The sequence below is a fragment of the Leptonotus elevatus genome, chromosome 12, assembly GCF_054856555.1.
Source record: "Leptonotus elevatus isolate MCC_2025b chromosome 12, RoL_Lele_1.0, whole genome shotgun sequence".
Taxonomy (NCBI): domain Eukaryota; kingdom Metazoa; phylum Chordata; class Actinopteri; order Syngnathiformes; family Syngnathidae; genus Leptonotus; species Leptonotus elevatus.
Window position 1 is genome coordinate 9,630,491 of NC_141250.1, and position 23,529 is coordinate 9,654,019.

At 43.6% G+C, this 23,529-nt stretch overlaps 3 protein-coding genes across 3 annotated transcripts; all 3 read right to left on the minus strand.

Annotated features, from left to right (window-relative positions):
• Window positions 1-563: 563 nt before the first annotated feature.
• Window positions 564-6,168, minus strand: LOC147164457 (uncharacterized). The gene is made up of 8 exons (XM_086090408.1): window positions 6,003-6,168; window positions 4,838-4,983; window positions 3,455-3,570; window positions 3,206-3,330; window positions 1,780-2,057; window positions 1,497-1,585; window positions 1,256-1,424; window positions 564-1,022 (listed from the first exon to the last, which is right to left on the minus strand). The coding sequence occupies exons 1-8, from the start codon at window positions 6,058-6,060 to the stop codon at window positions 876-878; spliced, it is 1,128 nt and encodes a 375-aa protein (XP_085946534.1). The 5' UTR covers window positions 6,061-6,168; the 3' UTR covers window positions 564-875.
• A 617-nt stretch (window positions 6,169-6,785) lies between these two features.
• On the minus strand, window positions 6,786-16,870 carry LOC147164458 (uncharacterized). The gene is made up of 8 exons (XM_086092022.1): window positions 16,687-16,870; window positions 15,581-15,726; window positions 14,915-15,030; window positions 14,666-14,790; window positions 8,163-8,440; window positions 7,870-7,958; window positions 7,617-7,797; window positions 6,786-7,383 (listed from the first exon to the last, which is right to left on the minus strand). Exons 1-8 carry the CDS (start codon window positions 16,745-16,747, stop codon window positions 7,237-7,239), a joined length of 1,143 nt encoding a protein of 380 aa, XP_085948148.1. The 5' UTR covers window positions 16,748-16,870; the 3' UTR covers window positions 6,786-7,236.
• A 1,021-nt stretch (window positions 16,871-17,891) lies between these two features.
• LOC147164459 (uncharacterized) lies at window positions 17,892-23,130 on the minus strand. Its single transcript, XM_086090409.1, has 8 exons — window positions 22,929-23,130; window positions 21,847-21,992; window positions 20,956-21,071; window positions 20,707-20,831; window positions 19,279-19,556; window positions 18,986-19,074; window positions 18,730-18,913; window positions 17,892-18,496 (listed from the first exon to the last, which is right to left on the minus strand). The coding sequence occupies exons 1-8, from the start codon at window positions 22,987-22,989 to the stop codon at window positions 18,350-18,352; spliced, it is 1,146 nt and encodes a 381-aa protein (XP_085946535.1). The 5' UTR covers window positions 22,990-23,130; the 3' UTR covers window positions 17,892-18,349.
• Between the last annotated feature and the right edge of the window lie 399 nt (window positions 23,131-23,529).

A 23,529-nucleotide genomic window follows, 5' to 3' on the forward strand; every position in this document is an offset into this window, starting at 1 on the left:
ATCTTCTGCGCATGCGCGTCACGGATCGTGCAGGGGTTACAGACCGTGCCTTGACAGCGCTCTTGGAGAACAATTTAGAGGCGTGGCGTTGAAATCACACTTCCTCCATAGGTTGAGATCCACACGCAGCTCAGTTAAAAACCATAACGTTTCAATAAGGGCGCACTTCGTTTTCCATAAAATCCAATGTTATGAACACATTGATTAAAAAATGCATTTGGTCAAACCTCAAAATGTCCCAAATAAAAAAACAGCACGACATTAACAAGCCAACAGCCATTTTCATTCAAGGTAAAATTACCACCTAATCTGACAATGCGCATCAATACAAGCGTCTTCATCTTGATAAGGTTTAAAAGATTAAAGATCGGTGGCGGGCACCGCTTTAAAAGTGACCTTAGCTGATATGTGGGCAATAATCAGGCAAACTTTTCCATATTACGGCTTCAATGTGTACACACACCAAATGTGAACACCTACAAGCACTGATAACGCTTTATAGAGGCACGTAATGACATAAACGAGCCACCAGAGGATGCTGCAACTAAACAAACACCAGACACTTTCTGAAATTATACACTTTTATTGTTCACTTTATTTTATCACTTCAAAACACTCAAGGGGAAATTAACTAATTGGAACTTCATCACTTCATATTTCACATCCCTGGCACTTAATATTCCACACATTTTCTTATAATCCGTAGTGTGGCCTCCATGACATGAAATTGTACTGTTAATTTTATCGTTGCATCGCTAAGCTAAACAGTGGAGAACAACAAAAGGTGGCAGTAGTGAGTACTAGAATTAAACTAATTGCTGATTGGCGTCCACAAAGTGGTCATCCAGAAAGGAAGCGGCATTCGGACGGCGACGTCACATCAGCTGGATACTCGTCAGCAACGCAGACCACACCTCCAACCACTTGATGCTTCGCAGGTCTTGAATTTGATATTTGTAATCCATCTGGTGGATGTCGTTAAAGGTCAGGCGAAAAGTGTCGGCGTCACACCAGATGACAATCTGGATGAGGACAAATCAGAAGGTCAATAAGTACTCAATCAGTAAATGGAGTTTCTACAGGTGCATTTTCACATGTGGACATCTCTACTTGCACCCACTTCAATTTTTGCTCGTATTGGATTGATATTTTGGATTTTACGGATGCTAGGCCTCATCATTGATGCGCACTACAGAAAAAGCTTCAAAAGAAAAACACTTCCAAGTGCGACCAGATCAAGATCAAGTGGTGTGACCTTGAAGTCGAGTCCGGGTCCAAAGGGGCGTTGCTCTGGAAAGTTCTCCTGCCTCTTTTCACCCCACGAGCCGTCCACCATGACGGTTCTGCTTTCAAAGTTGAACCTCAGGTGCAGCGCCGTCGCGTCGTCATCGGGGTGGTCGCGCCCCAGCAGGTTGACGATGAGCCTGCCGCGCAAACACACAAAGTCGTCGTGGTAACGGGCTCCTTGACCTTGGGGCAAGGGCGTGGCCTATTACGTCTCTGCTTTGGGATAGGCTCGTCCTCTGATGACGATGCTGCGGTTCACGCTGAGACCGTCGTCGAGCGCACCTCTGAATCCGCCTTTCTGTACACGCACAATTGAGAAAAAATTTAATTTTAATCATTTATTTGTAAAAGACAATAAAAACGATCCTTGTTATGTTGTTGTGGACAATATGGACAGATATTTCCAAAGATGACCTGAAAAAGGTCAGCTTACTTACAACACGGGGAGCTTATAATGCTATTCAGCATTCACAGCAAAAACCCTTAACTCACCGAGTTGGCAAGCACGGGGAGCATGCACGAGCATGTGACATTGTGAGAGGAACACGCCATCCCATTGGCCGAGCTCGTGCAGATCTCGGGCTCCCGATTGGTCGGCGGAGCGGTGGTCGACGTCAGGAGGCAGGAGGGAGGGTGGGAGGTGGGGCGGGCGGGACAGGTAAGATTAGGAAGAGCGGGGCATGTAAGATCAGGACATTTTGGACAAGAAAATGGATCACAGTTACAGACACAATCAGGGTGTTGAGGACAGGCAAGGGATGGGGTCTCGTCTGCAGAGAAAAAAGAAATCCATTTGAAAGGACAGTGCACATTAGCAGACTTTGTCGTGCGTCTTCTGAAGACACAGGACGTCTGCCTTCTCTTTCAGGGTCGCTAGCGCAACTCTTACTTTTTGAGCATGATGGCATAAGTCATTTGCAAATTACCGGAGTCTGGTTGCCATCAGCTGGATGACTGACTTAAAAAGAACTCTGGCAATTACTAAGTAATAATTTGTGCATAAAAAAGTCATGCTTCCAAAGTAAGCTATAAATAAACATTCAAAGCTAAATTACCTCATTCACTGCCATTGACAACTACAGACGTCAAAAATTCATGTGAACTTTTTCTATTTAACTTTTTTTTTCATTTCATTTCATTTTTTATGAAAACCTAGAAAACAATTATTGTATATTTATAACAGATATAAAATTGGTGATTAATTTTAGGATTAATAATAGGATTAATTATGAATACAATTTTTAATCGTCTGACGCTCGTTATTTTTTTAAATAATTTTTTTTAATTAGGGGCGTCAGGTGGTTAATTTTTTAAATTGTAATTAATCACATAATTTCACTAGTTAACTAACGATTATTAATCACAAATTTTATATCTGTTCTGAATGTACAAAAAAAATGATCTAGGTTTTCATACTCTTGTTAGCAAGTGTAAAAAAATGTTAAACTAATAGAAATAGTTCAAATGAATTTTTGACGTATATAGCCGTCAATGGCAGTGAATGAATTAACAAGTAAGTGATTGTGTACTTGATGCCAAATATTGTATGTTTAAAACTAAGGTTGTCTATTTCATTTTTAACAAAAACAAATTTTGTTCATTCATGCCATTTTCAAAACTGCACTTCCAATTAATTGACAAAACCCGGTGTATTTTTTTCCGAATGTTACTATGAAAGTAACAAGTAACTAGCAAAGTAACTAAGTTACTTTATAGTTACTATTTTAATGTCAAAGTGGCAACACATGGATTTGGATTGAATTGGACCAGGAATCCCGTCTCAATCTCCTCACCCGGAAAAGAAGGTTCCATGCAAAAAGAACGAGTCCAATTTTGCTGGGACGTCACATTACTAACCGCATTGTTGTAGCGACACGCTAAGGTAATGCAGCCACAAATCAACAAGGTGTGGACTCACCCACAGGGCGCTTGCAGATGTAGGCCAGGTACCTGTCGCAGTCTTTGGTGTACCAACCACTTTGCGCTATCACAGTGCAGTATCCGCTACTAGGTTTTTCGTGCAGCTGACCAGAACCCCATTGCCTGAAACAGGCAACAAGCTTTCACACAAGGGATTTACAAATTGGTGGCCCCCAACCACCCAGAGCGGATTTCAGGCACAGAGATTTTTCCTGCTCCAAGCACTGAGTAAAGAAATGGCACTTACGACACTACTTGAAAGTAAAGCGTTCCATCAACCCACTTCCACTGTGAGTAATACTCATAAGCACGCCACAGGCCGATCCAGGCGAACGCCCTGGTAGATTGGGAACGCACCCAGTTCTGCAAGAATGGTAGAGAGAGTAAAAAAACGTTTCCATTAGCCCGGTTCCACACTGAAACAGCCTTGCTTGTCCCTGAGTGGATGCATTTCCAAGACTTTTTCAGGTACGAACATTTACAATGCAACTGCATTTCAGAACCATCTCGGAGCTGGCTTTTTTAAAAGTTAAAGTACCACTGATTGTCACACCCAACTAAGTGGGGCGAAATTCCTTCTCCGCATTTGACCCAGGGAGCGGTGAGCCGCAGGGGGTGCGCTTGCGAATCATTTGGTGTTCTAACCCCTCAATTCCAAACCTTAACGCTGAGTGTCAAGCAGGGCGGCATTGGGTTCCATTCTTATTGTCTTTGGTATGACCCGGTCGGGGATTGAACCCGCGACCTCCCAGTCTCAGGGCGAACACTACCGCCAATGACTGGTTTTTGAATCAACGCAAAACAGTGGCCGTTTTCAAGTTATGAAAATGAAAGAGCAGGAGCAAAATAATGAGAGATACAATACAGAGAGATAGAGAGCGATTGATAAAGATTGAAAGAGAAATGAAGAGAAATATATATAGAGAAAAATAGAGATAAATAGAGAGAGAAACGGAGAGAGAGAGAGAGAGAGAAATAGAGAAATCGAGAGGGAGTGAAAGAGAGAAATAGAGAGAAATATAAAGAGACAGAGAGAGAGAGTGATTGATAAAGATTTAGAGTGAAAGAGAGAGATAGAGACAGAAATAGAGAAAAATAAAGAAATAGAGAGAGCAAGAAAGAGCGAAATTGAGAAAATATATATAGAGAGAGGAATAGAAAGAGAAATAGAGAGAGGAATAGAAATAGAAAGAGAGAGATGGAAAAATAGAGAAATAGAGAGAGAGAAATAGAAAGAGTGATATAGAGATAGAAAGAGTGAAAGAGATAGATAGAGAAAATAGAGAAATAGAGAGAAATAGAATTAGAAAGAGAGAGAACGAAAAAAATAGAGAAATAGAGAGAGCGAGAAATAGAGAGAGAAATAGAAAGAGAGATAAATAGAGAGAGAAAGAGAGAAAGAGAAAGAGAGAGAGAGAAATAGAGAAATAGAAATAGAAAGAGAGAAGGAAAAAGAGAAATAGTGAGAAATAGAGAGAAATAGAGAGAGAGAGAGAGAGAGAGAGAGAGAGAGAGAGAGAGAGAGAGAGAGAGAGAGAGAGAGAGAGAGAGAGAGAGAGAGAGAGAGAGAGAGAGAGAGAGAGAGAGAGAGAGAGAGAGAGAGAGAGAGAGAGAGAGAGAGAGAGCTCACCTGCTCATTTCCGTCCCAAATGCTGGCCAGGAGGCCTCCCTTGGAGTAACAGCTGTATGTAGCTCTTGCCCAAGTCTCAGTGTCGTTTGAGAAATAGTAACAGTGTTCCTTGTAGCGCCGCCAGTTGGTCGGACATTTGGAGAGCACTGGAAAAACAACAAGATGAGAAACACACCAATATCCACCACACATGACTGCATTCATTGCATATACATAAAAATGATAGCTAGTCCAGGTGCTTGTCATGTCGCATAGCAATGAACGTCTCTGCCATTTCCAGTGGTGCCCTTAGGGGGCGCTATAGGACAATTAAGGTCGCATGGGGCGCAGACACTTCTAATAGGCCTACAGTATACGTCCCCGATCCATCAGGCAGGGCCTATGTATAGTGGCGCAGATGGGATTTTAGAACTGGGGGAGGGGGGGGCAGGGACTAGAACATTTAATTAATTAATAATTTATGTTGGATAAAATCTAAACAAAGATGTAGCAATTGACATGTATATTTTATAGTTCCGGTATTTCAATTCCGCTATAGCCTACATGTCAAGCATTATCTAGCTAAGGAGAGAAAAGTTACAAACACCGACTGAATATTGTTCATTCTATCTTTCAAATTGAGCAAACACGTTGTTGTTTTTTTACAGTGTATTAAAAGACTCGAATTGTGACGGTGTGTTCGATTGAAAATCGGAATTTAGAGATCTAATAACTGTGGCCAGAGTAGCGTGCTCCCAGCGCTTCCCAGCCTTATGAATGCACAACAAAACACGTAAAGTTACTACAAAGAAACACTTGGTGGGGTTGTGCACGCACGGCTTTCATTTAAGATCAAAAACATAGGAAAAGTGCTTACAAGCCGAGCGTTGTGACGTAGGCCTACTTGTTGCGTTTCCGTAGCGACTCGTGCGCCTTGAAGTGCACAATATGATTTTTTTATTCCCATAAAATTCTAAATTGCTGTTATTTTGTTGATAGTCCTTTGCCATAAAAAAAAAAGTCTCAAGAGCTCACAATGAGTACAATGACGTTTCTTAAAGGAAAACCTCGATGATATGAGTTGAACTCGGAATTAAAAGAATACAACTTCATTAGACTTTTGGACAAAGTACTGCACCGGGTTTGGGGGGTTCATCCAAAAATAATTAAGTAAGTACACTCTCACCTGAACAAGTCCACCAAAGGACAAAAATAACAAGGAAAGTCACTGCATGAATCCTCATGTTTGGAACTTCCACTCGACGGAAACTAACAGCAGGAGCACACTTAGTAGCGGGATGACCTACTCAACTGCGTCGCACCTCCCTTGGCCCTCTTGTCCCCAGGTCACAATGATGCCACGTCACAAGCAGACGGAAGAAGGGGAAAAAAGCTTTGCGGGACCCTGTGTGACGTCATTTCACAGCCTTGAAGACCTGTGTGACGTCATTGCAAAGCCTTGTAGCCTAATAATAATATCAATAATAATTCCTATTGCAAACAAGAATGTCCGTGACACACTTTAAAGAGTTCTGATGGATAGAAATGATCAATGCGATTAATTACGATTACACATTTTAATTGCCTGATGCCCCTAATTTTTAATAATCTTTTATTAAAAACCACTCACAATTATTCCCAATTTTTTTTATATCTGTTATACTTTAAGAAAGAAGAACTTTGTCCGTTGCGACTGGAGTCATCGAGCAGGACTTTCTCATCACCGGGAATGATCACATGCAGCCCCGTTTCTGTTCGTGGTCCTGTTTAAAGAAAGAGAAAAAAAAACAGTGCTCGGAGACTTGAAATGTTGCTGCATGTAACCTTTTCCCAACAGTTGAGTGTCTTTTGTTTTTGTTTTTTTAATAAATGGCAACACAATTTTGAGAGCAGACATGTAAGTCATGCACAGACCAAGAAATAAATGTGAAAAATAATAGAATTATGATAAATGACCAGGAAGCACATCTACCAAAAGACAGATTTATTCCAAACTCTTAACAGCCATTTTGTGACTTGAACAATTCCCGAAGTGTTGAAGAGACTCTGGAGACACTCTGAAAGCGTATTGAGACATGGTGCACGTCAAGGACAATGACGGTTCAAGACAGACTTCACCCTGCATGTCCCAAATGTTAACTCCACATAATACAACTGTCACAAAGCATAGCACAATATAGAACAGTGATATTCCTACAGATCACTAAATTCACAAAAAAAAAAAACACCAAGACACTTACTGAAATGTTCACTTTATTCACTTTTATTGTTCACTTTTTATTTTATCACTTCAAAACACTCAAGTGGAAATTAACTAATTGGAACTTCATATCTCTTCTACTGAGTACTAGAATAACTAATTGCTGATTGGCGTCCATTAAGTGGTCATCCAGACAGGAAGCGGCATTCGTACGGCGACGTCACATCAGCTGGATACTCGTCAGCAACGCAGACCACACCTCCAACCACTTGATGCTTCGCAGGTCTTGAAATTGATATTTGTAATCCATCTGGTGGATGTCGTTAAAGGTCAGGCGAAAAGTGTCGGCGTCACACCAGATGACAATCTGGATGAGGACAAATCAGAAGGTCAATAAGTACTCAATCAGTAAATGGAGTTTCTACAGGTGCATTTTCACATGTGGACATCTCCACTTGCGCCCACTTCAATTTTTGCTCGTATTGGATTGATATTTGGGATTTTACGGATGCTAGGCCTCATCATTGATGCGCACTACAGAAAAAGCTTCAAAAGAAAAACACTTCCAAGTGCGACCAGATCAAGATCAAGTGGTGTGACCTTGAAGTCGAGTCCGGGTCCAAAGGGGCGTTGCTCTGGAAAGTTCTCCTGCCTCTTTTCAACCCACGAGCCGTCCACCATGGAGTTGAGCACGACGGTTCTGCTTTCAAAGTTGAACCTCAGGTGCAGCGCCGTCGCGTCGTCATCGGGGTGGTCGCGCCCCAGCAGGTTGACGATGAGCCTGCCGCGCAAACACACAAAGTCGTCGTGGTAACGGGCTCCTTGACCTTGGGGCAAGGGCGTGGCCTATTACGTCTCTGCTTTGGGATAGGCTCGTCCTCTGATGACGATGCTGCGGTTCACGCTGAGACCGTCGTCGAGCGCACCTCTGAATCCGCCTTTCTGTACACGCACAATTGAGAAAAAATATATATTTTAATCGTTTATTTCATTTATTTGTAAAAGACAATAAAAACAATCCTTTTTATGTTATTGTGGACAATATGGACAGATATTTCCAAAGATGACCTGAAAAAGGTCAGCTTACTTACAACACGGGGAGCTTATAATGCTATTCAGCATTCACAGCAAAAACCGTTAACTCACCGAGTTGGCAAGCACGGGGAGCATGCACGAGCATGTGACATTGTGAGAGGAACACGCCATCCCATTGGCCGAGCTCGTGCAGATCTCAGGCTCCCGATTGGTTGGCGGAGCGGTGGTTGACGTCAGGAGGCAGGAGGGAGGGTGGGAGGTGGGGAGGGCGGGACAGGTAAGATTAGGAAGAGCGGGGCATGTAAGATCAGGACATTTTGGACAAGAAAATGGATGACAGTTACAGACACAATCAGGGTATTGAGGACAGGCAAGGGATGGGGTCTCGTCTGCAGAGAAAAAAGAAATCCATTTGAAAGGACAGTGCATATTAGCAGACATTGTCGTGCGTCTTCTGAAGACACAGGACGTCTGCCTTTTCTTTCAGGGTCGCTAGCGCAACTCTTACTTTTTGAGCATGATGGCATAAGTCCTTTGCAAATTACCGGAGTCTGGTTGCATTCAGCTGGATGACTGACTTAAAAAGAACTCTGGCAATTACTAAGTAATCATTTGTGCATGAAGAAGTCATGCTTCCAAAGTAAGCTATTGACACGACGTGGCAGTTTTAGGACTCACGCAGAGATAGGGGTTTGAGGCCAAGGCAAATATTTATTAAACAAAAAAACAAAGGCTATTAAAAGTTAACTAAAGGCGCTCCAAAAAGGGAGGATGTCTAAACTACAAACAAAACAATATAATTCCTAAACAAAACCATACTGTGGCTATACAAATGACTAGATACAGGACAACAAGGCTGAGGACTATGACTGGCTCTGACGAAAACACTTAGGCACAAGACAGGGGAGACGCAGACCATTTAACACATGAGGGTAATGGGAAACAGGTGGACACAATCAGGAATGACACTGACACCACACGAGGAAGGGCAAGTGACCTGAAACGAAAGGAGTCAGAATTTTCAAAATTAAACAGGAAATTAAAAGACAACCTCACCGCGGTGTGACAGTACCCCTCCCTCTCGGGCCAACTCCCGATGGCCCAGGCTGGTCAGAATAATCCCTATAGAAGTCCTCAATTAGAGAGTCATCCATAATGAAGCGGGAAGGAACCCACTGTCTCTCCTCGGGCCCATACCCATCCCAGTCCACCAAGAACTGCCTGCCCCGGCTGGCCCCGATTGCGGACGGCCAGCAGTCGCTTCACTTTGTAGACGGGGCCCCCATCCACAATCACAGGAGGCAGCGGGGGCGAAGGAGCCGGAACCAGGGGACTCTCCCTGACCGGCTTGACTTGGCTAACGTGGAACGTTGGATGAACACGAAGGGACCGAGGCAGGCGAAGACGAACAGCGGCCGGGTTGATCACCTTTGAGATGGGGTACGGACCCACAAACCGTGGTGCCAACTTTTGGCATGGCACCTTCAAGTGAAGGTTTTTGGAGGACAGCCACACTTTATCCCCCGGCTGGTATGCTGGAGCAGGTCTCCTCTTTTGATCAGCTGCTCGCTTGACTCTGTCCCTCTGGCGCTCCAGTACCTGCCGAGCGGCTGCCCAGATGCGATGGCAGCGGCGGACCAAGGCATGGGCAGAAGGAACAGAGGCCTCAGACTCCAGGTTGGCAAAGAAGGGGGGATCATAGTCAAAAACACATTTGAATGGGGTGAGTTCTGTGGCAGAAGTAGGCAGCGAGTTATGGGCAAGCTCAACCCAGACCAGGTGTTTGCTCCACGTTGCAGGATTCTGGGAGACTAGGCATCGGAGACCGGTTTCTAACTGTTGGTTGAGGCGCTCTGACTGGCCGTTAGCCTCGGGTGGTAACCTGAGGTTAGGCTGGCTTTGGCGCCGATTAAGCGGCAAAACTCCCTCCAGAAGCGAGATACAAACTGGGGCCCCCGCGGGGTCAGACACAATGTCTCTAGGGAATCCATGAACTCGAAAGACGTGGTTAATCATAACCTCAGCCGTTTCCTTGGCTGAGAGAAGCTTAGGCAAGGCTATGAATCTGACCATTTTAGAAAATCTGTCGACTACAGTGAGAACTGTGGTTTTACCTCGGGAGATGGGGAGTCCTGTGACAAAGTCCAGGGATATTTCTGCCCATGGTCTGGAAGGAATGGGAAGGGGCTGCAGCAGGCCCATGCGCGATCTGGTGGATGACTTATTTCGGGCATATACCGAGCAGGCCTCGATGTACTCTCGGACCTCCAGCTCCATGGAAGGCCACCAGAATCGCCGGGAGATGGCGTACATTGTCCGTCGGACTACCGGATGACAGGAAAGAAGTGAGGTGTGGGTCCAATGGATCACCTGTGGGCGCAGCTGCACTGGGACAAATAGTCTATTAAGCGGACATCCATTTGGTGGACTTGCCTCACCGTTGGCTTGTTTAACATCCCTCTCGATTTGCCATGACACGGCTCCAACCACACGGTTCGGCGAAAGGATGGTCTCTGGTTCCTTAGCTACAGGCTCGGGGTCATAGAGACGAGACAGGCCGTCGGGCTTGACGTTACGAGACCCCGGCCTGTAAGTGAGAGAGAAGGAAAAACGGTTAAAGAACAGCGCCCACCTGGCCTGGCGTGGGTTAAGTCTCTTGGCTTTGCGTATGTATTCCAGGTTCTTGTGATCAGTCCAGACCACAAACGGATGCTTCGCCCCCTCAATCCAGTGCCTCCATTCTTCCAAAGCAATTTTGACAGCTAGGAGCTCTCTGTCCCCATCATCATAGTTACGCTCTGCCTTGGATAGTCGTCGTGACAAGAAGGCACAGGGATGCATCTTTCCATCCTTCTCTGCACGCTGAGACAGGACAGCTCCGATCCCCTCATTGAACGCGTCCACTTCCACAACAAATTGCCGCTGTGGATCTGGCATTGTGAGGATTGGTGCTGTGACAAAGCGTTGTTTGAGTGCTTGAAATGCGGCTTCTGCCTCCGGTGACCAGCTGAACCTCACCCGAGGGGAGGTGAGGGCATGCAGAGGGGCAGCTATTGCGCTGAACCCTCTGATGAAGCGTCTGTAAAAGTTAGCAAACCCAAGGAATTGCTGAACCTTCTTGCGGCTAACAAGTGTGGGCCACTCCCTCACGGCGCTACTTTTAGCCTGATCCATCTGTACCTTCTCAGGGGCTATGACAAAGCCTAGGAAGGAGATGGTTTTGGCATAAAAAACACTTTTCTCTGCCTTGACATAAAGTTTGTTCTCAAGCAGTCTTTGAAGAACCTTGGAAACATGGATTTGATGTGTGGCTAGATCTGACGAGTATACAAGTATGTCGTCTAAATAAACATACAAACTGGTCCAGAAAGTCTCTCAAAACGTCATTAATCATGGCCTGGAAAACAGCAGGAGCATTAGTGAGACCAAAGGGCATGACTAGGTATTCGTAATGGCCACTAGGTGTATTAAACCCGGTTTTCCCATTCATCCTCACGGTTTTGTATTGTAATGTCATTAAGGAGGCTATAGTCTATGCAAGGCCGTAAGGAACCATCCTTTTTCCCCACAAAAAAGAAACCCGCTCCCGCTGGTGATGACGAAGGACGAATCAGTCCAGCCTTCAGGGAAGTTTCGATGTATTCCTTCAGGGCCGCCTTCTCTGGTCCTGAAACAGAATATAGGCGTCCCTTGGGAATGGTGGAACCTGGAATCAGCTCTATGGCATAGTCATAGGAACGATGCGGTGGGAGCGACATGGCTTTGGTCTTGTTGAATATCTCCTTGAGGTGATGGTAGCAAGGAGGCACGATGCTCAGATTTGGGTACTCAGAGTCGGTGAGGGAATTAACAGAAATATGATTAACAGTCGTAATGTCCGCTTCCCGAATTGGTGAACCAACCCCATGGCTCACAATTCTCTTTCCCCATCCCAGAACTTCACCAGTCATCCAGTTTACATGGGGGTTATGTTCACACAACCATGGGTGTCCCAGGACCAGAGTCTGTGAAGGAGACTGAAACACATGAAAAACTAGGTGCTCCTTATGTTTGCCAACTTGGAGCTGGATGGGTTCTGTGATGTGTGTAATGATGAATAACTCACTACCATTTAGTGCGCTAGCCTTAATGGGCTTAATTAGCGGCTCAGTCTTGGCACCAAAATGTCTCACAAGCCCCCAGTCTATCAGGCTCTCATCTGCCCCAGAGTCTATCAGGGCATGGAGGTCTGTGGAAGTGGTGCGGTGAATGATTTTTACTGGAGTGAGTTTTCGTGGGACCGACACTGGAGTCGTAACTTGACTCACCGCTTTGGTCCTTTTGGCTGGGCAGGCAGCCACGAGGTGATCTTGGTTTCCGCAGTAAAAACACAGCCCTTCCAGCTGTCGGCGCCGTCTCTCCACCTGCGAAAGCCGCGCTCTGCCCAGTTGCATGGGCTCCTCCTCTGGTCCCAAGGGAACGTGTTGGCGCTGTACTGACGAGGAACCGAGAGGAGCTGACACCCCCGATGCCATCGTCCTTGCCCTGTGACCGCGGCTCTGGGTAACCTCCTGCAGCCGATGATCCGTCCGGATGGCAAGGGCGATGAGGGAGTCCAAGTCCGGTGGCAGGTCAACTGAGATGAGCAGTTCTTGGATGGACGTCGCCAGGCCCTTGAGGAAGACGTCATAGAGCGCTGTGGAATTCCAGCCACTCTCTGCCGCGAGAGTGCGGAAGCGGATGGCATAGTCGCTCACGGAGTCTTTTCCTTGTTTCAGGCTGCTAAGCTGCCGGGCCTTTTCCCGGTCTGAACAGACTGGATCAAAAACCCTCTGAAGGGCGGCTCGGAAGTCCATGACGGAGCCGCAGAGGGGGGAACTGCGTGCCCACTCTGCCGTGGCCCAGGCTCTGGCTCTCCCAGTCAGGTGGGAAATCATGAAAGCCACCCGGGATCGATCTGTGGGAAAGGCCTGGGGGGAGTGCTCAAAATGAATGTCACAGTCAGTCAAAAATGCCTTGCATTGTCCTGGCTCCCCAGAGAATCGCTCAGGGGAGGCTAGCTTGATCCCCGACCCGGCGTACGGCACGGGCGGAATCGGCATGGCTGCTTGAGTCTCTGGCACGGCCGGAGGGCTAGTGGTGCGATCCTGAAGGTCCCGTAACTGTGCTGTGAGCTGGACCATGTGCGCTGCCATGGTTGCCTGAAATTCCTCTTGCTGGGAGAGACGGGCTTCCTGAGCTTGCAGCGCTGCGGCCATTCGCTCCCTCTCTGCTGGGTCCATACTGGCCTAAGTGTACTGACACGACGTGGCAGTTTTAGGACTCAGACGCAGAGATAGGGGTTTGAGGCCAAGGCAAATATTTATTAAACAAAAAAACTCCTCGTTAAGAGGGGAAAAAAACAAAGGCTATTAAGTTAACTAAAGGCGCTCCAAAAAGGGAGGATGTCTAAACAACAAACAAAACAATATAATTCCTAAACAAAACCATACTGTGGCTATACAAAAATACAAACCAAAGTTATGACTAGATACAGGACAAAAAGGCTGAGTACTATGACTGGCTTGAGTGGCTCTGACGAAAACACTTTGGCACAAGACAGGGGAGACGCAGACCATTTAACACATGAGGGTAATGGGAAACAGGTGGACACAATCAGGAATCAAGGTTGACAAAGACACCACACGAGGAAGGGCAAGTGACCTGAAACGAAAGGAGTCAGAATTTTCAAAATAAAACAGGAAATGACAAGACAACCTCACCGTGGTGTGACAGCTATAAATAAACATTCAAAGCTAAATTACCTCATTCACTGCCATTGACGACTACAGACGTAAAAAATTCATGTGAACTTTTTCTATTTAGCTTTTTTTTCATTTCATTTTATTTTTTATGAAAACCTACTAAAAAATGATTGTATATTTATAACAGATATAAAATTTGTGATTAATCTTGAGTCAACTATTGAAGTCATACGATTAATTACTAATACAAATTTTAATCGTCTAATGCCCGTTATTTTTAATATTTGTTTTTTTAAATTAGGGGCGTCAGTTGATAATTTTTTTAAATTAACTAACGATTAATCACAAATTTTATATCTGTTGTGAATGTACAAAAAAAAATAGATCTAGGTTTTCATACTCTTGTTAGCAAGTGGAAACTAATAGAAATAGTTCAAATGAATTTTTGACGTATATAGCCGTCAATGGCAGTGAATGAATTAACAAGTAAGTGATCGTGTGCTTGATGCCAAATATTGTATGTTTAAAACTAAGGTTGTCTATTTCATTTTTAACAAAAACAAATTTTGTTCCTAAATGCCATTTTCAAAACTGCACTTCCAATTAATTGACAAAACCCGGTGTATTTTTTTCCGAATGTTACTATGAAAGTAACAAGTAACTAGCAAAGTAACTAAGTTACTTTATAATCACTTTTTCAATGTCAAAGTGGCAACACATGGATTTGGATTGGATTGGACCAGGAATCCCGTCTCAATCTCCTCACCCGGAAAAGAAGGTTCCATGCAAAAAGAACGAGTCCAATTTTGCTGGGACGTCACATTACTAACCGCATTGTTGTAGCGACACGCTAAGGTAATGCAGCCACAAATCAACAAGGTGTGGACTCACCCACAGGGCGCTTGCAGATGTAGGCCAGGTACCTGTTGCAGTCTTTGGTGTACCAACCACTTTGGGCTATCACAGTGCAGTATCCGTTTTTAGGGTTTCTGTCCGGCTGACCAGAACCCCATTGCCTGAAACAGGCAACAAGCTTTCACACAAGGGATTTACAAATTGGTGGCCCCCAACCACCCAGAGCGGATTTCAGGCACAGAGATTTTTCCTGCTCCAAGCACTGAGTAAAGAAATGGCACTTACGACACTACTTGAAAGTAAAGCGTTCCATCAACCCACTCCCACTGTGAGTTCCTGTCCCAAGCACGCCACAGGCCGATCCAGGCGAACTCGCCGGGATATTGGGAACGCACCCAGTTCTGCAAGAATGGTAGAGAGAGTAAAAAAACGTTTCCATTAGCCCGGTTCCACACTTAAACAGCCTTGCTTGTCCCTGAGTGGATGCACTTCCAAGACTTTTTCGGGTACGGGCGTTTACGATGGAACCGCTTTTCAGAACCATCTCGGAGCTGGCCTTTTTTAAAAGTTAAAGTACCACTGATCGTCACACCCAACTAAGTGGGGCGAAATTCCATCTCTGCATGGGTGCGCTTGCAAATCATTTGGTGTTCTAACCCCTCAATTCCAAACCGTAATAAACCGGCGGCATTGGGTTCCATTCTTATTGTCTTTAGTATGACCCGGCCGGGGATTGAACCCACGACCTCCCAGTCTCAGGGTAGACACTCTACCACACAGCCACTGAGCTGGTTTTTGATTCAATGCAAAACAGTGGCCGTTTTCAAGTTATGAAAATGAAGGAGCGGGAGCAAAAGGGAGTGAGAGATACAATACAGAGAGATAGAGAGCGATTGAGAGAGAGAAATGGAGAGAAATAGAGAGGGAAATAGAAAGAGAGAGAGAGCTCACCTGCTCATTTCCGTCCCAAATGCTGGCCAGGAGGCCTCCCTTGGAGTAACAGCTGTATGTAGCTCTTCGCCAACTCTGATAGTCGTTTGAGAAATAGTAACAGTGTTCCTTGTAGCGCCGCCAGTTGGTCGGACATTTTGAGAGCACTGGAAAAACAACAAGATGAGAAACACACCAATATCCACCACACATGACTGCATTCATTGCATATACATAAAAATGATAGCTAGTCTAGTTCATGTAGCATAGTAATGAACGTCTCTGCCATTTCCAGTGGTGCCCTTAGGGGGCGCTATAGGACAATTAAGGTCGCATGGGCCGCAGACACTTCTAATGGGCCTACAGTATACGTCCCCGATCCATCAGGCAGGGCCTATGTATAGTGGCGCAGATGGGATTTTAGAACTGGGGGAGGGGGGGGGGGGCAGGGACTAAAACATTTAATTAATTAATAATTTATGTTGGATAAAATCTAAACAAAGATGCAGCAATTGACATGTATATTTTATAGTTCCGGTATTTCAATTCCGCTATAGCCTACATGTCAAGCATTATCTAGCTAAGGAGAGAAAAGTTACAAACACCGACTGAATATTGTTCATTCTATCTTTCAAATTGAGCAAACACGTTGTTGTTTTTTTACAGTGTATTAAAAGACTCGAATTGTGACGGTGTGTTCGATTGAAAATCGGAATTTAGAGATCTAATAACTGTGGCCAGAGTAGCGTGCTCCCAGCGCTTCCCAGCCTTATGAATGCACAACAAAACACGTAAAGTTACTACAAAGAAACACTTGGTGGGGTTGTGCACGCACGGCTTTCATTTAAGATCAAAAACATAGGAAAAGTGCTTACAAGCCGAGCGTTGTGACGTAGGCCTACTTGTTGCGTTTCCGTGGCGACTCGTGCGCCTTGAAGTGCACAATATGATTTTTTTATTCCCATAAAATTCTAAATCGCTGTTATTTTGTTGATAGTCAAGGAAAACCTCGATGATAATAGTTGAACTCGGAATTAAAAGAATACAACTTCATTAGACTTTTGGACAAAGTACTGCACCGGGTTTGGGGGGTTCATCCAAAAATAATTAAGTAAGTACACTCTCACCTGAACAAGTACACCAAAGGACAAAAATAACAAGGAAAGTCACTGCATGAATTCTCCTCATGTTTGGAACTTCCACTCGACGGAAACTAACAGCAGGAGCACACTTAGTAGCGGGATGACCTACTCAACTGCGTCGCACCTCCCTTGGCCCTCTTGTCCCCAGGTCACAATGATGCCACGTCACAAGCAGACGGAAGAAGGGGAAAAAAGCTTTGCGGGACCCTGTGTGACGTCATTTCAAAGCCTTGAAGACCTGTGTGACGTCATTGCAAAGCCTTGTAGCCTAATAATAATATCAATAATAATTCCTATTGCAAACAAGAATGTCCGTGACACACTTTAAAGAGTTCTGATGGATAGAAATGATCAATGCGATTAATTACGATTACACATTTTAATTGCCTGATGCCCCTAATTTTTAATAATCTTTTATTAAAAACCACTCACGATTATTCCCAATTTTTTTATATCTGTTCTACTTTAAGAAAAAAAAATTCTAGGTTTTCAAACTCTTGATAAGAAAAGTGGGGAAAAAAATGTTAAATTAATAAAAATAGTTAAAAATTATTTTTGACTTCTATAACCGTCAATGGCAGTGAATGAGTTAAGATTAAACAGAGAATTAACCAATTTAATACAATTGTTTCAAGTGGTAACTGACGATTGAATTAAGTTAATCCAAAGTGATATATTAAGTTAATCAAAAGTGAATGTATTAGATTTAATTGATTATGAGTTGATCAAACTTAATACATTCACTTTGGATTAATTTAATTCAATCGTGTATTACCAATAATTATGTTTAATCTAAAATTGGTTCAACAATCCTCTTTTTAGAGTGTAGAGCAGCAAGTATATTAAGCATGTACATTGTTATGACTGTAGCGAGTCCAAGAAAGAAAAACAAAATACTTCTTCCACCGCGCTTTGTCCGTTGCGACTGGAGTCATCGAGCAGGACTTTCTCATCACCGGGAATGATCACATGCAGCCCCGTTTCTGTTCGTGGTCCTGTTTAAAGAAAGAGAAAAAAAAACAGTGCTTGGAGACTTGAAATGTTGCTGCATGTAACCTTTTCCCAACAGTTGAGTGTCTTGTTTTTTTAATAAATGACAACACAATTTTGAGAGCAGACATGTAAGTCATGCACAGACCAAGAAATAAATGTGAAAAATAGAATTATGATAAATGACCAGGAAGCACATCTACCAAAAGACAGATTTATTCCAAACTCTTAACAGCCATTTTGTGACTTGAACAATTCCCGAAGTGTTGAAGAGACACTCTGGAGACACTCTGAAAGCGTATTGAGACATGGTGCACGTCAAGGACAATGACGGTTCAAGACAGACTTCACCCTGCATGTCCCAAATGTTAACTCCACATAATACAACTGTCACAAAGCATAGCACAATATAGAACAGTGATATTCCTACAGATCACTAAATTCAGAAAAAAAAACCCACCAAGACACTTACTGAAATGTTCACTTTATTCACTTTTATTGTTCAAACACTTTTTATTTTATCACTTCAAAACACTCAAGTGGAAATTAACTAATTGGAACTTCATATCTCTTCTACTGAGTACTAGAAGTAAACTAATTGCTGATTGGTGTCCACAAAGTGGTCATCCAGACAGGAAGCGGCATTCGGACGGCGACGTCACATCAGCTGGATACTCGTCAGCAACGCAGACCACACCTCCAACCACTTGATGCTTCGCAGGTCTTGAATTTGATATTTGTAATCCATCTGGTGGATGTCGTTAAAGGTCAGGCGAAAAGTTTCGGCGTCACACCAGATGACAATCTGGATGAGGACAAATCAGAAGGTCAATAAGTACTCAATCAGTAAATGGAGTTTCTACAGGTGCATTTTCACATGTGGACATCTCCACTTGCGCCCACTTCAATTTTTGCTCGTATTGGATTGATATTTTGGATTTTACGGATGCTAGGCCTCATCATTGATGCGCACTACAGAAAAAGCTTCAAAAGAAAAACACTTCCAAGTGCGACCAGATCAAGATCAAGTGGTGTGACCTTGAAGTCGAGTCCGGGTCCAAAGGGGCGTTGCTCTGGAAAGTTCTCCTGCCTCTTTTCAACCCACGAGCCGTCCACCATGGAGTTGAGCACGACGGTTCTGCTTTCAAAGTTGAACCTCAGGTGCAGCGCCGTCGCGTCGTCATCGGGGTGGAGGTCGCGCCCCAGCAGGTTGACGATGAGCCTGCCGCGCAAACACACAAAATCATCGTGGTAACGGGCTCCTTGACCTTGGGGCAAGGGCGTGGCCTATTACGTCTCTGCTTTGGGATAGGCTCGTCCTCTGATGACGATGCTGCGGTTCACGCTGAGACCGTCGTCGAGCGCACCTCTGAATCCGCCTTTCTGTACACGCACAATTGAGAAAAAATATATATTTTAATCGTTTATTTCATTTATTTGTAAAAGACAATAAAAACAATCCTTTTTATGTTATTGTGGACAATATGGACAGATATTTCCAAAGATGACCTGAAAAAGGTCAGCTTACTTACAACACGGGGAGCTTATAATGCTATTCAGCATTCACAGCAAAAACCGTTAACTCACCGAGTTGGCAAGCACGGGGAGCATGCACGAGCATGTGACATTGTGAGAGGAACACGCCATCCCATTGGCCGAGCTCGTGCAGATCTCAGGCTCCCGATTGGTTGGCGGAGCGGTGGTTGACGTCAGGAGGCAGGAGGGAGGGTGGGAGGTGGGGAGGGCGGGACAGGTAAGATTAGGAAGAGCGGGGCATGTAAGATCAGGACATTTTGGACAAGAAAATGGATGACAGTTACAGACACAATCAGGGTGTTGAGGACAGGCAAGGGATGGGGTCTCGTCTGCAGAGAAAAAAGAAATCCATTTGAAAGGACAGTGCACATTAGCAGACTTTGTCGTGCGTCTTCTGAAGACACAGGACGTCTGCCTTCTCTTTCAGGGTCGCTAGCGCAACTCTTACTTTTTGAGCATGATGGCATAAGTCATTTGCAAATTACCGGAGTCTGGTTGCCATCAGCTGGATGACTGACTTAAAAAGAACTCTGGCAATTACTAAGTAATAATTTGTGCATAAAAAAGTCATGCTTCCAAAGTAAGCTATAAATAAACATTCAAAGCTAAATTACCTCATTCACTGCCATTGACGACTACAGACGTCAAAAATTCATGTGAACTTTTTCTATTTAACTTTTTTTTTTCATTTCATTTCATTTTTTATGAAAACCTAGAAAACAATTATTGTATATTTATAACAGATATAAAATTGGTGATTAATTTTAGGATTAATAATAGGATTAATTATGAATACAATTTTTAATCGTCTGACGCCCGTTATTTTTTTTAATTATTTTTTTTAATTAGGGCCGTCAGGTGATTAATTTTTTAAATTGTAATTAATCACATGATTTCACTAGTTAACTAACGATTATTAATCACAAATTGTATATCTGTTCTGAATGTACAAAAAAAAAAGATCTAGGTTTTCATACTCTTGTTAGCAAGTGGAAAAAAACGTTAAACTAATAGAAATAGTTCAAATGAATTTTTGACGTATATAGCCGTCAATGGCAGTGAATGAATTAACAAGTAAGTGATCGTGTGCTTGATGCCAAATATTGTATGCTTAAAACTAAGGTTGTCTATTTCATTTTTAACAAAAACAAATTTTGTTCCTAAATGCCATTTTCAAAACTGCACTTCCAATTAATTGACAAAACCCGGTGTATTTGTTTCCGAATGTTACTATGAAAGTAACAAGTAACTAGCAAAGTAACTAAGTTACTTTATAGTTACTATTTTAATGTCAAAGTGGCAACACATGGATTTGGATTGAATTGGACCAGGAATCCCGTCTCAATCTCCTCACCCGGAAAAGAAGGTTCCATGCAAAAAGAACGAGTCCAATTTTGCTGGGACGTCACATTACTAACCGCATTGTTGTAGCGACACGCTAAGGTAATGCAGCCACAAATCAACAAGGTGTGGACTCACCCACAGGGCGCTTGCAGATGTAGGCCAGGTACCTGTCGCAGTCTTTGGTGTACCAACCACTTTGCGCTATCACAGTGCAGTATCCGCTACTAGGTTTTTCGTGCAGCTGACCAGAACCCCATTGCCTGAAACAGGCAACAAGCTTTCACACAAGGGATTTACAAATTGGTGGCCCCCAACCACCCAGAGCGGATTTCAGGCACAGAGATTTTTCCTGCTCCAAGCACTGAGTAAAGAAATGGCACTTACGACACTACTTGAAAGTAAAGCGTTCCATCAACCCACTTCCACTGTGAGTAATACTCATAAGCACGCCACAGGCCGATCCAGGCGAACTCGCCGGGATATTGGGAACGCACCCAGTTCTGCAAGAATGGTAGAGAGTGTAAAGGAACGTTTCCATTAGCTCGGTTCCACACTGAAACAGCCTTGCTTGTCCCTGAGTGGATGCACTTCCAAGACTTTTTCGGGTACGAGCGTTTACAATGGAACCGCTTTTCAGAACCATCTCGGAGCTGGCTTTTTTTAAAGTTAAAGTACCACTGATCGTCACACCCAACTAAGTGGGGCGAAATTCCTTCTCCGCATTTGACCCAGGGAGCGGTGAGCCGCAGGGGGTGCGCTTGCGAATCATTTGGTGTTCTAACCCCTCAATTCCAAACCATAATAAACCGGCGGCATTGGGTTCCATTCTTATTGTCTTTGGTATGACCCAGCCGGGGATTGAACCCACGACCTCCCAGTCTCAGGGTAGACACTCTACCACACAGCCACTGAGTTGTTTTTTGAATCAATGCAAAACAGTGGCCGTTTTCAAGTTATGAAAATGAAAGAGCAGGAGCAAAAGGGAGTGAGAGATACAATACAGAGAGATAGAGAGCGATTGAGAGAGAGAAATGGAGAGAAATATATAGAGAGAAATAGAGAGGGAAATAGAAAGAGAAATAGAGAGAGAGAGAGAGAGAGAGAAAGAGAGAGAAATAGAGAAATAGAGAGGGAAATAGAAAGAGAAATAGAGAGAGAGAGAGAGAGAGAGAAAGAGAGAGAAATAGAGAAATAGAGAGAGAGCGATTGATAAATATTGAGAGAAATAAGAGAGAGAGAGAGGGGGAGAGAGAGAGAGAGAGAGAGAGAGCTCACCTGCTCATTTCCGTCCCAAATGCTGGCCAGGAGGCCTCCCTTGGAGTAACAGCTGTATGTAGCTCTTCGCCAACTCTGATAGTCGTTTGAGAAATAGTAACAGTGTTCCTTGTAGCGCCGCCAGTTGGTCGGACATTTTGAGAGCACTGGAAAAACAACAAGATGAGAAACACACCAATATCCACTACACATGACTGCATTCATTGCATATACATAAAAATGATAGCTAGTCTAGTTCATGTAGCATAGTAATGAACGTCTTAGCCATTTCCAGTGGTGCCCTTAGAGGGCGCTATAGGACAATTAAGGTCGCATGGGGCGCAGACACTTCTAATAGGCCTACAGTATACGTCCCCGATCCATCAGGCAGGGCCTATGTATAGTGGCGCAGATGGGATTTTAGAACTGGGGGAGGGGGGGGGGGGTCAGGGACTAAAACATTTAATTAATTAATAATTTATGTTGGATAAAATCTAAACAAAGATGTAGCAATTGACATGTATATTTTATAGTTCCGGTATTTCAATTCCGCTATAGCCTACATGTCAAGCATTATCTAGCTAAGGAGAGAAAAGTTACAAACACCGACTGAATATTGTTCATTCTATCTTTCAAATTGAGCAAACACGTTGTTGTTTTTTTACAGTGTATTAAAATACTCGAACTGTGACGGTGTGTTCGATTGAAAATCGGAATTTAGAGATCTAATAACTGTGGCCAGAGTAGCGTGCTCCCAGCGCTTCCCAGCCTTATGAATGCACAACAAAACACGTAAAGTTACTACAAAGAAACACTTGGTGGGGTTGTGCACGCACGGCTCTCATTTAAGATCAAAAACATCGGAATAGTGCTTACAAGCCGAGCGTTGTGACGTAGGCCTACTTGTTGCGTTTCCGTGGCGACTCGTGCGCCTTGAAGTGCACAATATGATTTTTTTATTCCCATAAAATTCTAAATTGCTGTTATTTTGTTGATAGTCCTTTGCCATAAAAAAAAAGTCTCAAGAGCTCACAGAGTACAATGACGTTTCATTGGGGGGGGGGGGGGTTCATCCAAAGTTAATCAAGTAAGTACACTCTCACCTGAACAAGTCCACCAAAGGACAAAGTTAACAAGGAAAGTCACTGCATGAATCCTCCTCATGTTCGGAACTTCCACTCGACGGAAACTAACAGCAGGAGCACACTTAGCAGCAGGGGATCACCTACTCAACTGCGTCGCACCTCCCTTGGCCCTCTTGTCCCCAGGTCACAATGATACCACGTCACAAGCAGACGGAAGAAGGGGAAAAAAGCTTTGCGGGACTCTGTGTGACGTCAATTCAAAGCCTTGAAGACCTGTGTGACGTCATTGCAAAGCCTAGTAGCCTAATAATAATAATAATAATAATAATAATAATAATAATAATAATAATAATAATAATAATAATAATAATAATAATAATAATTTTTATTATTATTATTATTATTATTATTATTATTATTATTATTATTATTATTATTATTATAATGATAATATTATAATGATAATTCCTATTGCAAACAAGAATGTCCTTGACACACTTTAAAGAGTTCTGATGAATATAAATGATCAATCTGGATTAACTGGTAAAGATGAACACCTTACCTATGTACTCTAAAAAGAGAATTGTTGACCAACTTAATTGAATTGCTTCATTGTACA